This window comes from Filicampus tigris, chromosome 16 (genome assembly GCF_054856515.1).
Source record: "Filicampus tigris isolate MCC_2025a chromosome 16, RoL_Ftig_1.0, whole genome shotgun sequence".
Lineage (NCBI taxonomy): Eukaryota > Metazoa > Chordata > Actinopteri > Syngnathiformes > Syngnathidae > Filicampus > Filicampus tigris.
In genome coordinates, this window is record NC_141232.1 from 4,090,205 (window position 1) to 4,103,813 (window position 13,609).

General features: G+C 49.9%; 2 protein-coding genes across 3 annotated transcripts; both read right to left on the minus strand.

The window, feature by feature from the left end:
• Positions 1-171: 171 nt before the first annotated feature.
• On the minus strand, positions 172-9,208 carry cdc27 (cell division cycle 27). Of its 2 annotated transcripts, XM_086056747.1 has the most exons (20): positions 9,045-9,208; positions 6,670-6,745; positions 6,416-6,563; positions 6,216-6,341; positions 6,006-6,103; positions 5,785-5,930; positions 5,201-5,421; positions 5,022-5,121; positions 4,814-4,923; positions 4,612-4,711; positions 3,673-3,853; positions 3,423-3,595; positions 3,176-3,328; positions 3,011-3,091; positions 2,105-2,232; positions 1,915-2,032; positions 1,680-1,808; positions 769-843; positions 526-655; positions 172-453 (listed from the first exon to the last, which is right to left on the minus strand). In XM_086056747.1, the coding sequence occupies exons 1-20, from the start codon at positions 9,069-9,071 to the stop codon at positions 362-364; spliced, it is 2,412 nt and encodes an 803-aa protein (XP_085912873.1). In that variant the 5' UTR covers positions 9,072-9,208; the 3' UTR covers positions 172-361. The 2 variants fall into 2 exon arrangements, with proteins under 2 accessions (XP_085912873.1, XP_085912874.1); XM_086056748.1 differs by lacking the exons at positions 172-453; positions 526-655; positions 769-843 and adding an exon at positions 1,121-1,571.
• Positions 9,209-9,662: 454 nt separating this feature from the next.
• Positions 9,663-12,999, minus strand: gh1 (growth hormone 1). Its single transcript, XM_086056749.1, has 6 exons — positions 12,104-12,999; positions 10,983-11,119; positions 10,794-10,910; positions 10,153-10,296; positions 9,906-10,052; positions 9,663-9,822 (listed from the first exon to the last, which is right to left on the minus strand). The coding sequence occupies exons 1-6, from the start codon at positions 12,111-12,113 to the stop codon at positions 9,760-9,762; spliced, it is 618 nt and encodes a 205-aa protein (XP_085912875.1). The 5' UTR covers positions 12,114-12,999; the 3' UTR covers positions 9,663-9,759.
• Between the last annotated feature and the right edge of the window lie 610 nt (positions 13,000-13,609).

A 13,609-nucleotide genomic window follows, 5' to 3' on the forward strand; every position in this document is an offset into this window, starting at 1 on the left:
TCAAGTGCAATCCATAATCCAAAACATTTGAGATGGATGGACGGATGAAATGACTGAAAGCCCGCCCTTCCGTGCCTGAAACTCCCAAAGAACAAAAGGCATCTCAACCTGGCTCAAAGAGCACGTTTGAGTCACGGCGCTCGGAAAGCAAGTCGCAGTGGAGAGCCCCCGTGACTTTTGGATGGTAACATTTATTGATTCAATTCCATAACTATGATAAAAAGAACATAAAAAAAAAAAACAAAAACAAAAACAGCTCTGCTTTCAGAGATTGTGCTGAATGATAACGGGAGGGGGCGGAGCTCGACAGCAGCACAGTCTGTTTCGACCAATCGCGACGCATGAGGGGATTGCGGCGGGGTTAAAGGACGTCACTCTCGGCCGTGTGCAGCAGCGAGTCGTCCGCGTCCGTCATGACGCTGCTGTCCTGACTGTCGTCCACCTCCACCGCGGCTGAAACACAGTCGTGACGGCGATGTCATCGCGAGCGCCACCACGACGACGACGGCGGCGGCGGCGTCGTACCTTCGTCCTCGGGCAAGTATCTTTTATCGATGGCTTCTTTGATCTGGTTGTTTGCTCCTTTGGGGTCCAGATCCATGGCCCAGCTGAAGTTCATGAGCGCCAGGTGAGTCTGACCCAGTTTCTTGTACACCTGACACACGCGAAAAGGCCCACGCGTGACCGCAATGACCTCGCGTCCGTCCCGCCAAACGCTTCTCCGGTCGGACGACAACGTGCGCGGCGGGAACACCTGTTGAACGTTACCTTGCCGATGAGAAAATAAACCAGCGACTCTTTGGGAACGATCTGCTTCAACTCCTCCAGCTCTTGAAGAGCTGCCTGCACGCACGCACGCACACATCGCGTTCTTAGGATCCATTGTCAGTTCATCCGGCCCAAGCTCGGCAACGGCACGGCGGGACCCCGGTGTTCATTTTGACATTTTAATATCTATTGAAACGTTCGCCATCCGATTGTGTTTTAGTCCAATTTCAGTCCATGAAAATAACGCCGCCGAGCAGTTTGTGCGGTCGCCGTTTTGAACGCCCTCTTCTCGTAAAATATCGGGAACCCTGGCACCTAAAGGGTTTCAAATCAAGTGTGTCCTTTGTAAGTGCGATTTTTTTTTTTTTTTTCTTCAAAAACATTGAAATGTGGAATACTAAATACAATTATCTTTAAGCCATGAAAAATCACGAGTGTAACAAAACGCAGGCTCCGTTGTCCAAAATTGTACTTGGGCAAAGAGTAAACATTTGCCACAGAGAGTCACTAATGGCTTGCTCCCCCAGCCCTTGAAAGGTCGGTCATACCGATGCAACCTCTTGTTTTAGGTTTTTTTTTTTTAGGCGTGTCATGGAGAAATTAGGGTACCCGGGTGTTCAAATTGGTCTCAGTCTAGAGCCCTGACCTCACGCTGTTGGCTAACCCTTGCAATGAGGATGCACTCTTGGGATTTTGAACTTCAACTTCACCCCCCCCCCGAAAAAAAACGTATACTACGTGATAATATTTCAATAATATTGAAAATGTGGGAAAACTAGCTCCAAATATCGGGTGTATCGGCCCTGAAAAAAAAACAAAAACAACATATCGCTATGTCGCTAACTGCGCTGGGCTAACACTTCAAAAATCACACGCTCATTGCTGGCTTGTGTGCGCCAAACTGTTGCCACCTTGTACTTGTCGTTGGCGAAGAGGATGGACGCTCGGTGGAACTTGCAGAGAGGATTCTTGGGGTCGATCCCGATCGCTTTGTTCAGCGTCTCTAAAGCCGCGTCGGACTTCTTCAACGCGTGCTGCACCTGCGAGAGTTTCCACATCATTTTGGACGCGGCGACGCGAGCCTTCTCCTCCGCCAAAGACGGACGCATGCTCGGCCGGACCGAAGCGCGGCGGCGGCCGACGTACCACTCCCACGTGGCAGAGCAACACCGAGCTCTGAGGGTTGATGCTGAGCGCTTTCCTGAAGTGGATTTCCGCCAAGTTGAACTTCTCCTGCTTGAAGTAGATCATCCCCAGACCGTACCTGCGGCGGCGCAAAGTGTTTGCCGGTCGGCTTTTGGCGTTGGCAACGCAGCCGGCGCCGCGCTTCACCTACCAGGCGTTGTAGTGTCGGTTGCTGACTCGGATGGCGTTGCGGAAGCAGGCCAGCGCTCGCTCCAGCTCCTCCGTCATGACGAACTCGTGCCCCAGCAGCGTGTAGGCGTACGCGAAGCCGGGGTCCACCTGGATGGGACGCGCGGCACCGCAACGCTTCCGTCATTTGCCGCGCCTTCTTTAATCCGAACTTGGGACTCGGCTCGCTCGTTATATCAAATCAATTTCCCCCCCCATTGAAATAGCCGTAATCCAATTAAACCCCACTTTTTGTTCTGTTTTAAAATGGTCAAAATTACTGGAAAAAAAAAAGTAGACAACGTAAAGAATTCGACTAGTTTTAAAAAGTGTAATTACTGAACATACTACAGCGTTCACGTGTTTGTTGCCTTTCAGTCATTCATACCCAAAACGACTTAAGAAGTATGTTGGAATCAAAACATTCAGTGCAGAGGTCAACTTATGTCGTTTGATATGCTTTTTTTTTTCTTCCTTTCCTTTGGGAGGGGTGTGATGTGCTGCGAATTTTTTAGAATTGTAAGCAGTTTGAGGAGTGGTAATGAGCCAAGCGGCCAGCAGAGGGAAGCGTTGTACCATTTTAGACCACCCGCACATTCCCATCTGACAACTGTTTAGAGGAGGGGGAGGGCGCCACTTTATCGTCATGGGAACGTGCACAGTCAACTGACTTGCATCCGGACAACCATTTGCATAGGGAACATAATTATGACGCATGTATCCGAGGACGCGTGATGATAGCAGGAGCACGTGCGTGTCCTAAATGACAAAAATACAACAATCTAGGGGCGTGGCCTAGTGAGCGCCATCGGGAGCTGGAGTCGGTCGGGTTGGCCGGGGACTCAAAGGAAGCCATTGGGGACGCGTAACCACGGCGACGAGGGCTCACCTGGATGGCTCTCTGAAAGAATTTAATCGCTATGTCGTGCTCCCTCTGCAGGCTGAAACAGTTCCCTGCCACGCACCAGGCCTGCGAGGACACAAGAGGGCGGGTGAGGACACTCGACCAGTCGAACAGGGCGGCGAGACGAGACGAGACGAGACGAGACGACACCTCGGGGCAGTTCTTGTCCATGTCCGTCAGGTCTTTGGACAAAGCCGACAGGGCCACGTCCTTCTGCAGGTGCCACAAGGTGGTGGAGTAGATCTCCATGCCCTCCACCCGGTACGACTCCATCCTGCGCACCTCGCTGAACAGACGCTCCGCCTAGCCGCACGGCCGGGGGGGGGGGGGGGGGGGGGGGGCGCGCTCGCATCACACGCACGTGGGGGGGGGGGGGCGCGGTACGGCCAATTCTCACCTGCGTGTATTCGGCCAGCTCGAAGTAGGCCCGGCCGATGTGCGTCAGGACCCAGCCCGTGTTGTAGTGCTGCGGCGGGAGGGAGGTGAGGATGGCGATGGCTTCCCGGCAGTTGTACGAGCACAGCGCCTGGTAGCCGCGCCCCAGCTCGCGGAGCAGCGCCAGCACGCCGTCTGGACGGGCGGCGGCAAACGGGCTGGCTTGAAGGCGGCGAGTGGCGACGGCGGCGGCGTTTGCGAGCGCTCGCTACCTGCGGCGGCTCTCTGGTGCTGCGGCACCTTGGCGTCGGCCAGGCTCAGACTCGGGTCCAGGCGGAGGATGTCCAGGCTTTCGTTCAGGTTGCTGCTGTTTGACGTCTTGGTCGATTTGCATTTGGTTTTCTTGTTGGGGATCTTGGTGGGGAACTTCATCTTTAACTTCTTGCTGTTCTCCTGCAGGAGCAAAGTCAAAGGCTCGCAATCGGCCATTTGATTGATGTCACGCAATGTACTCCCACCTTGCATAATACATATTCACGATTCGATTCTCAGTTACCGATTTCCAATTGATTTCATTCTTTTTTTAACAATATGAATGACACATTTTGAAACCAAAAGATGTTTTTATTTTAACGTCTGCATTTTGTCATTGTTAAATCAAAAATTTTTGTAGATTACAAATTTTTTTTAATTTGGACTACTGAAAGAGGAAGTCGCCCCAAACATATTTTTTTTTTCAATAATATGTTCTACGCAAGCCCACTAGTTGAAACAAACTGAAAATGACAACTGCTCACAACGACCAATCACGGCTCCGATTAAAAAAAAACAGGTCAGCCGTGATGGGTCGAGCAGTTTTGATGTCATTTTCAGCCGCCAGAAGACAAAATGGCCGCCCCCAGAGATGGCTAAAAACGAGTGGATTAGCTCTTATTCCACAAAGGCAATATTTATCAGAATGCGCCGTTTCAACTCGTGGGCTTGCATAGAACATATTCTTGAAAAAAAATATGTTTGGGTTGACTTCCGCTTTAAAGAATCGAGGTTAAAATGATTTTTCGATGAATCATTACATCCCTAATATTCAACCCCCCAAAAATGAATTGTAACAACATGATACTGTTTGAAGCCGCATGTATTTTACAAGGAGGACAAAAAAAAAATGGCCGGGCTGCGGCAGGTCAAGGGCGAGGTGTCCGAGCGCGCGCTACCTTGGCAGTGGAGCTGGCGCTGGTGAAGAGTCGGGAGCTTCTTCGGGGCTGAACGTTGGGAGGAGCCGACATGCTGGGACTGAGCACCTGAGGGGAACCACTGCGACGCAAAAAAAAAAAAAAAAAAAAAAGAAAAAGGCACACGGCCCCATGACGACGCTACCCGGCAGCAGACGGGCGACGGAAGCCCAACGGCGGCTACCTGGTGTGAGGGGCCGACGTCTGCGAAGGGTTGAAGGGGATGGGGAGGACATCGCGACTATTCCCACTCTGACTGAACACCGACTTGGACTGACTCATCCTGGACACAGTCTGACAGAGCACAAGGAAGGAGATTTTTTTTTTTTTTTCCCCCCCACCCCGCAAATGCTGGAACCGGAGACACCCAGTAGACAATCACGGCTGCTAACCTTCTTGCTGGAAGCCGTGGATTGAGTTTCCATGCTGGATGAATAATTCTGCAGATATGTCGGGTCGCCCGGGCTGGGCTCCAGCGGCAAGATGCCAAAGCTAGCCAAAGAAACACACTGGGCGTGAGGCAAGAGGGGAAAACGCACGCACACACGCACGCACGCACGCAGGCACTCACCTGGGTGTGAGCGGGCTGAGCGAATTGGGTCCTCCCAGTAAACTCCGCCCACTTTTGGGCTTGTTCTGTTTGGCCAGCAAGGAGCCGGCCGAGGCGAGGGAGACGGGGTTTCCCAACAGGGAGCCGGTCTCTGGCGAGATGAGCGACGAGTCGATGTAGGAAAGCGACAAATCCGATGTCTGCTTCCCATTCGACGATTCTAAATTCAAACGATTTAACTCCTGAGGAAGCAGACCAAAGAACAACAACTAAGGTGACGCTTCGCCAAAGAGGAAAAAAAAAAAAAAAAAAAAGGCTCACGGAGATCAGAGGGGTAAAACAGCTACAAAAAAAAATAAAAAATGGAATGTCCACATTCCGAGAACCAGAGCGCAACGCAAATCAGATCCGGAAGGTGTGCGCGTTGACGGCGACAGACGATTATTTGGGAAATGAGCTGACAATCTTGTCAACGTCCATCAAGAAGCAATTTCTGTAACAATACACGTGTGTTGACCGGGTTTGCCAATTTCAGCGTTTCTCTTTTGTTGACCTGGAATAACCGCGGCCGCTTGAGATGTGCAAAGGCCTCGTGTGACAAGTACCAGTGTGTGCTGCGGCGTCTCCATGAAGGCGGTGTCCAGGCGATGCGAGGGGTTCTGTGCTGGGCTAACAGACGGGGGCGGCGGGGCTACTGAGCAATGCTGCAAAGAGGACAATCTGAAGACCTGATCTGCATCGGCTTTGTCGCCTGCAACAGTCCAAACCCGCAACGTACAGTGAGACGGGAGCGCGCCGGCGCAAAAAAAGACCAAGGGGACGTTACCTAGGAGACAAAGGTTCTGGAAAGGTGACCACAGGAACGGGTTGAGCGCCAAACTTCTCTGGAAGCACTCGGCGCCTTTAGCCGCACGATCCGTCTTGCTGCTCGGGAGCACAGGCGCACAAAGGGACGCGCGGGGGCGGGGTGGGGGGGGGACGTTTTGGGTGAGACGGGCGGCCGAGAGCGGCGGCGCGAGCTCGCCGGTCACCTCACCAGTAAATGTGTCCCAGCAGCGACAGCGTGAAGGACGCCGAGTCGCCGAACTCCGCCACCAGGTCGTCCTGACTCTTCTGTTTGTTGAGCACGCCGCCGATCAGAACCTGCTCGCCTTCCGCCAACCTGGCACGCAACAAGGACGGACGTCACGCCACCCGCGCCGGCCATTTTGACGCCTTGGCTTTTGCGCCACTTACTTGCCCAGCTCCACGCAGCACTTGGCCAACAGGAAGCGCACCTGCGGCGTGGACGAACTGTGAGCCTTCAGCAGCCGGTACGCCTTGTAAGGCTTCCCCGACCGGTAGTAACATGTCGCCAGAAGGTACAGCGCCTCCTCTGACCTCACTGGCGTGCACACAGGACATGAGCTCGGCGTCTCTCTCGCACACGCACGCACACACACACACACACACACAACCCGGGGTCACGCGCGCAAACACGCCCAAGTTACCTTCAGCGTAGAGTCTTTCCGCAAGGAAAACGGCATCCAGGTAGGCGTAGTGGTTGAGTGCTTGCCACACTGCAGCCTGAACACACGCACACACACGAGTTTACTTTCCACTCCTTTACAGTCATTCGAACAGAATCAAACCAGCAAGTGGACAGACTGATGTCCTCACGCGCTATGACACCACTGTTGTCTACACGTTGGGCAGCGAAATTTGAAAAGATAGCAAGAAGCCACTTAATCGAAAGCCAAAAAGTCGCCGTCGACAACGGCGGCAAATGTTATTATCACGTCGAGGCTCCGGAGCGTAAAACGTGGATCTGCGTGTCGTCGTGATGTTTCCCGAGCAGCCCCGCGCACTCCTTTGACAAATGTAACGCAGCTCTCCCCGTTTCGTACGGCGGAAGCTAAGCGGCTATAGCGTCGACGCTAACGGGGCATCGAGACGCCCGCCGGTGTTACGGTTCAACTTGCTTCCAGGTTAACTGGCTCCCGATTCCACGTGTGGCCGTTATGGCAATGTCCAAAAAGTCATTTGGGGTTTCCTGTCTGCAGATTCGTCAACAAGCTACATGGAAATTTGTCCAAGTCAGGTGCCCCTTGAGGACCGGACTTGGTGACCCCTGGTCCAAGTGCATACCTGTTCATATCCTCGATAAACACGTGATACCAAGCATCTCGTCTCGTCACAAGTTCATCTGCTGTTCAATGTATACGACACACGTCGACTTGCTCCCGGGAGGCAATTCAACATGGTCGCCATCGTGTTGTTTTTCCACCTAAATCAAAGCTCGTACCTGACACTCACGCGGACACGGCTGCGCCGATATCACTGATGACAAGTGCATGTGCGTGGATGTAAAAACAAGTGATGTCAAAAACAAGCATCAACATGTGTGAAGCCATGTTGCAATCGGCTCCGAAAGGAAGACACACTGTTTGTCCACAACTCGGACACGTAATCGCCCCCAAAACGCGACATACGTGGTCGATGAGACACTGACAGCTAACAATCTTTGCAAAATTGTTCATGAAAATACAAACGTTGATCAAGCGATGTTGCCCTATCCTCGCCCGCAACCCTCGTGAGGATAAGCGGTCTGGATAATGGATGAATGACTGGATGGATGAATAAAAACAATGCAATCAGACAGACAAACGGCAGCTGTTATGCGAATCTTCCGTTTCAGACGATTACAATATTGCTTCCGACACCATAATGCTTCTTTTTGACATCACTTATTTTTACATCTCTACATACCTATACCTGTCATCATTGGTTTTGGCGCATATTAGTCCGTGGGAGTGTAATGTTTGGATCACAACCATGTCAAGTGGCATCCCAGAAGCCAGTTAACATGTTTTTTTTTAGATGTGAAAGTACAAATTTTGTACTTAAAGTGTGCCAGCTCATGGCGTAGTGGGTAGAGCAATCCCTCTTTAGGTGCTGCTACTTTTTCCCCCCCATCCTTCGTGTCACGGGTTCAAATACCGCTCTCTACTTTTATATTTTTCCATTATGTTGATAATTTCTTGCAGACAATCGGGAGTTGTAAACGAGACGTTAGGTATCACGTGTTTGTTGAGGAATTGTACAGGTATGCTGTTGAGCAATTTTGATGTAGTTCGTGACGAATCTGCAGACAGGCAACACAAAATTACTGGACTGACATTGCCCTCACGGCACATCTGCAATATCGGGAGCCAGTTAATCTGGAAACCAGTTGAACCGTAACACCGGCCGGTGGGGAGGCCACACAAAAATTCTTCCGCTTGCTCTCTTGCAAATCGTCCACGAAGCGACCAACTCGACAACTGTCATCAACACTTGCCGACGATGAGCCTTGCTCAAATGCGTTAGCTGCGACAACAGTTAGCAAGGCAGCCGCGTTAGCAGCTCGCCTCGGTGTCAAATCCAACATTCGTGAGCACAAAATCCACAAGGCGAGCTTTCCTCTTGCTGCCCTCGTTCTGGCGTCATTTGCTCGCTTGCAACGTGAACGTCAACTCGACTGACTTGTGCTTAATTTCTCCCTTCCCTCGGCCTTCGTCAACGCTGGTCCCCCAGCCGTGAAACATTTGGCAAATCTCGCAGCTAACATTGGCGCTTGACCTTCGTGACACTCGCTTCAGGTGGAAAGACGCAACAGACCACTTGCAAGCAAAGTAAACGGACCCTCGCAGTCGCTGCGGCGACGGGAGGCCTGTGCCCGAGCTGCCCGAGAACGCGCAGCCTCGGGCGGACTGAAGCGGCAGCTGAGGCCGCCCGGACGCGGAAGACCAGCGGCGGGCCTCGACCGAGCGAGAGAACCTCCGTCCGTCCGTCTGTCTGTCCGTCCGTCCGGGACAGGGAAGTGAAAAAAGGCTTTTGTTCTTACCTGGACGGGCTCCTGCAGCACCGTCATTCCGTCGCTGTCTTTCCAGCCGTATCTTTCTTCTTCACCTCAGGCTGCGGCAGGATTTGAACATTCCGACCGTTAGCGGCCGAACTCAGCCGAAGAATGCCGAGCACGAGCGGCGAGCAAACCGGAAGTGAGAGGGAAAGCAAAGGAAATCATTGGCGCCCTCTAAGGGCCGCAGAGGGAATAACCGCCGCCGAGGTTGAAAATTGGACCGATGCATGCGGTGTTTGTTCTCATGGTTAGCCCCATAGATACATTAAAAAAAGAAAACAAACAACAAACACAGACAACACAGGCATTTAACATTCCAAACAATTCTACTATACACATATACAGGTACAAAGAGCCATTCAACAGATTCCCAGATATAACAACAACAACAACCAACAACAACATCACACGCCTAAGCTATTCTAACAGAAAAATAAATTAAGTCTCTTGATCAGTGAAAGAAACCTTTTTGCAATGAGTGCGACTTTTCACATGACAAATGCAAGAATCCCTATGTATGGTTAACTTTATAACTTTGTGTTGTGCGGTCATCGCAGATATCATACATTCGCCTTGGAAGGTTTTCATCACTGCACAACTGACTGCATGAGCACAAACACTTTTATTTCATTAAATGACTTGACTTCCACGTCAAATTGACAACATGAGCCAACAAGATGCTAACTGAACGAGGGCGGGCCTACAGAGTACAATTGGCCTCTGGTGAGAGTCGACATTTGGCAACCGTCAGGTAAGTCTCCACCTGCAGGTACGATAAGATAAAAAAAAAAAATGAGACCAAAGACACACACAAAAACAGACGCACGTTTGTGGCACGGCGCAGACCTTGTGCATGTCCTTCTTGAAGCATGCCAGCAGTTCATACATTCGTCTCAAGGAATCGTCATCCGCCACGCTTTGATAATAGTTGCCGTACGGCGCCAGTTGGAGCGCGGAGCTGTCAGAGAACATCTCAGCCCCGTCCTGATTGGCCTGAACGAACAATTCCTCATTCAAAATTGTCCACACTTGTAGACCCGATACACCGACGTGTGTCGCGCGCGCGTGTGTGTGTGTGTGTGTGTGTTTTCACCCTGATCAGAAGGAGGATTCCCATCTTCAGTTCGGACAGTTTTGAAGAAACCTGATTTCTTGGAGCAGAACCGCCAGAGAGGGAACGGCTGGGAAATTCCCACGATTCCACCAGTCGATAGGAGATGGACAGCAGCTTCAGAACCTAAACCCCGTTAAAATCACATCACTTAATTTTTCTGTTCGACTTTGTTCTCAAAAATAACAAACTCATTTATTCCCAGGTAGGTAATTTTATGTAGGTTACGTTTTTTTTTTGTTTTTTTTCCACATGCGAGGGTAAAGAAGGTCTGAAAATGGCTGGTGCGAAGTACATCTCTTTGCGTAAGAAATATATAAATTGTAAAGAGGCACGCCCATTTTTGAGAGGCAATGTGCTCACATTTTGAGATGCAGTACCAGTCAAAAGTTTGGAAACACCTTCCAATTCAAATGAGGTGAAGAAATTGAACGCTTGATAATGCTCGGACGTGAACTGAAAGGCATTCAAGGTCATAACGCATCATCCACATCACCCGAGTCAACAGGGTTGAAGATGAAGTTGTTAAGTTGACGAAGTTGAAAGAGTGGAAAAAGGTTGAAGGGTTTGGTGAAAGAGCCCCGCGAAAAGTGCTGGACTTAGCTGAGGTTCGGCTAACTGACCGAGCTTCGTTGCGTTTCGTGCTTGTCCAGGGGACTGATGATGTAATCCGAGTTGCAGAAGTCCTGCAGGAAGATTTTGTTGAGCTGACGCTGGTCCTCCATTTGCAGGGAACCCTCCTGAGAGAAATACACACCATGAAAACAACCGCAACCGACAAAACGGAGCGCTAGCTGGCTGGCGACACTCACAAAGTCCGAAAAGAGTCTCTGGGCGAGCAGGTGGAGGTGTTGCACTCGGCTGACGGCGATGGCGAAGACTCGCTGACTGTCTGCCATTGGCTGAGAGGCCACGCCGGCCAGTGTCACGAGCGACAGGAAGAGAACAACTGCACGAGACGTCGAGTCACTTCATTTGACGTGTTTTTGCTACTTAGCCCGCCGCGCCAGTCCGGGGATCGCTTTGAAAAGCGACACGTAGACCAGGTGGCGCTTAAATCCGGCTATCACCTTGCGGTGCAAATGTGTCGCTACGCATCAGGCAGCCCATAATTATACAGACCGTCTAGAGTGTCACCAAGTCACAATAACTGAAGTCCTTGTACCTGTTCAAGTAAACACTGATGGTGATCGTGGAGGCGGTTTCAAATGAAAATGTGATTTCTCATCAAATGCACTGTGAATAGTATTGGAGAGAATGCGAAGCTATTTTGGATTGCTGCGCTAATATAAGGGTCAAATTGTATATATCGTCATTAAAACTAGAGATAGACCGATATGCTTTTTCAGGGCCGATACCGATTATTAGTAGTCAAGGAGGCCGATAACCGATATTCATTTTCAGTCAAAAGGAAAATATTGCCATCAAAATCGAAAGAAAAATGTACTCTGTACGTCTTTAAGCATGTTTATCGAACAATGTTACAGGTTTGCATTGTGGTGATTTTTTAAAAAATCATTACTACAAGACATTTTTGACAGTATACATCTCTATTATAAAATTCTAACAAAAAGTTCAGGGATTGTCAGCATGTCTTAAAAAGGATAAATGAAAACTTAAACAATAGCTCCATGAACTTTTCTACAGTAAATCAAAATGACAGAACTGTTAAACTTTCACATATCTTTGTTTTGATTTCCACAGTTTTAAATGCATGTATTATCGGCCGGCAGAGTTTTAAAAAAGGCCAATGCGGATATTCGTCGAAAAGCCAAATATCGGTGGCGATAATCGGTCTATCCCGAATTAAAACCTTGTGAACATAAGTGGGCTGGTGTGCGGCCTGAAAGGGTTGAAATCTGAAGAGTAAAAATTCAAAAGTTCACTTTAGCAAACATCAGAGTCATAAGTTGAACATCGGCGGCGGTCATACCTTTGTCCATGGTTGCTGCTCCGATTGCCTTTCGGCGATGTCGTGGCTCGCCCTCTTTATAGCAGCGCCATTATGATTACATGCATGAGCAAGAAACATCTAGCGGCCACGCTAAGCACGCGTCCGCGACTTCATATTTAGGATTACAACTATTTTATGCGACGATATTAATTCGACAAACTGCACCGTCGTCCATTTTGGAAGGAGAAGATCAAACCACTGTAAGAAATAAGTCTTTTCGAGTTACATCACACGTGAATGTGACTAATTCAGTGTTTTGGGACATTGACACGTCAAAACGTATGAATGTTAAGCAGCGGGCGCTAGCGAAAAACAACCAACAGCGCGTCAGCCACGTGCTCAGCTTCACTTGGACGTGTTTGTCTCATAAATGCAATGCCGCAGGTTGCGCGCTCGCTTCTCGTGGCCGTATTAGCCTCGAGCAAAGAGGGACATTGTCCGTCATCTTGGTCATCCAGCCACCATTACAACAGTGCTCAGGAAGACGCCTTCGGAGACGCGCTTCCTCCTCAAAACCCGGCCCGGACGGTCAAATGTCCACAGTGGCTCCGAGGTGGCGGTCCAGTCAGTCATCGTCATCGGTCATCGTCGCCTAGCCACCTTTCAAGCCGGAGAGAAAGACAAGTAAGTGGCAGTCAAGAAGGCCAATTATGGAGTTGAGCTAAATACAAGAGTATACAGTCAAGTTTTAAACACTTCCGGAGGCCAAACAGAAAATGCTCTCAAACCTGTGGACTTCTTTTTGGCTGTCTGGATCACTAAAAAAACAACAACAGCGTGTTTTGATTATTACGAACAAAGGTTTCGGGATGGAACATAAGGTACCACTAAATCGACGAGATAGGAAGGTGCTAAGCCGTGTGATCTTTTTAAAGCGGAAGTCAATGTAAACAGGGCATTCTGATAAATATTGCGTCTGTGGAATAAGTGTTGATCCACTCGTCTTTAGCCGTCTCTGGGGGCGGCCATTTTGTCTTCTGTCGACTGAAAATGACATCACAACTGCTCACAACGATCAATCGCGGCTGACCTGTTTTCTAAATCTGAGCCGCGATTGGTCGTTGTGAGCAGTTGTGATGTCATTTTCAGTCAACAGAAGTGACAAAATGGCCGCCCCCGGAGATGGCTTCAAACGAGTGGGTTAACACTTATTCCACAAATGCAATATTGATCAGAATGCCCTGTTTCAACTAGTGGGCCTGCCGGGAACATACTCTTGAAAAAAAACCAAAAACGTTTGCGTTGACTTCCCGCTTTAAAGTAACAAAACCTTGAAACCGCATCTCAAGTGGATCGGGAGCCACTGCAAGTCGGATACTATCGGAGGAATCGGATCAAACTTTCTTGTCAGGAGTGGTGTTGCGACATTTTGTATTTGTACAATTGTCGAGGCCAGATGTTACAAACAGATGAATTCTGATCTCTGCGTCACTAGCGGATAGAATGAGACGGATCTTAGTGATATTGCAGACGTGAAAAAAAGGG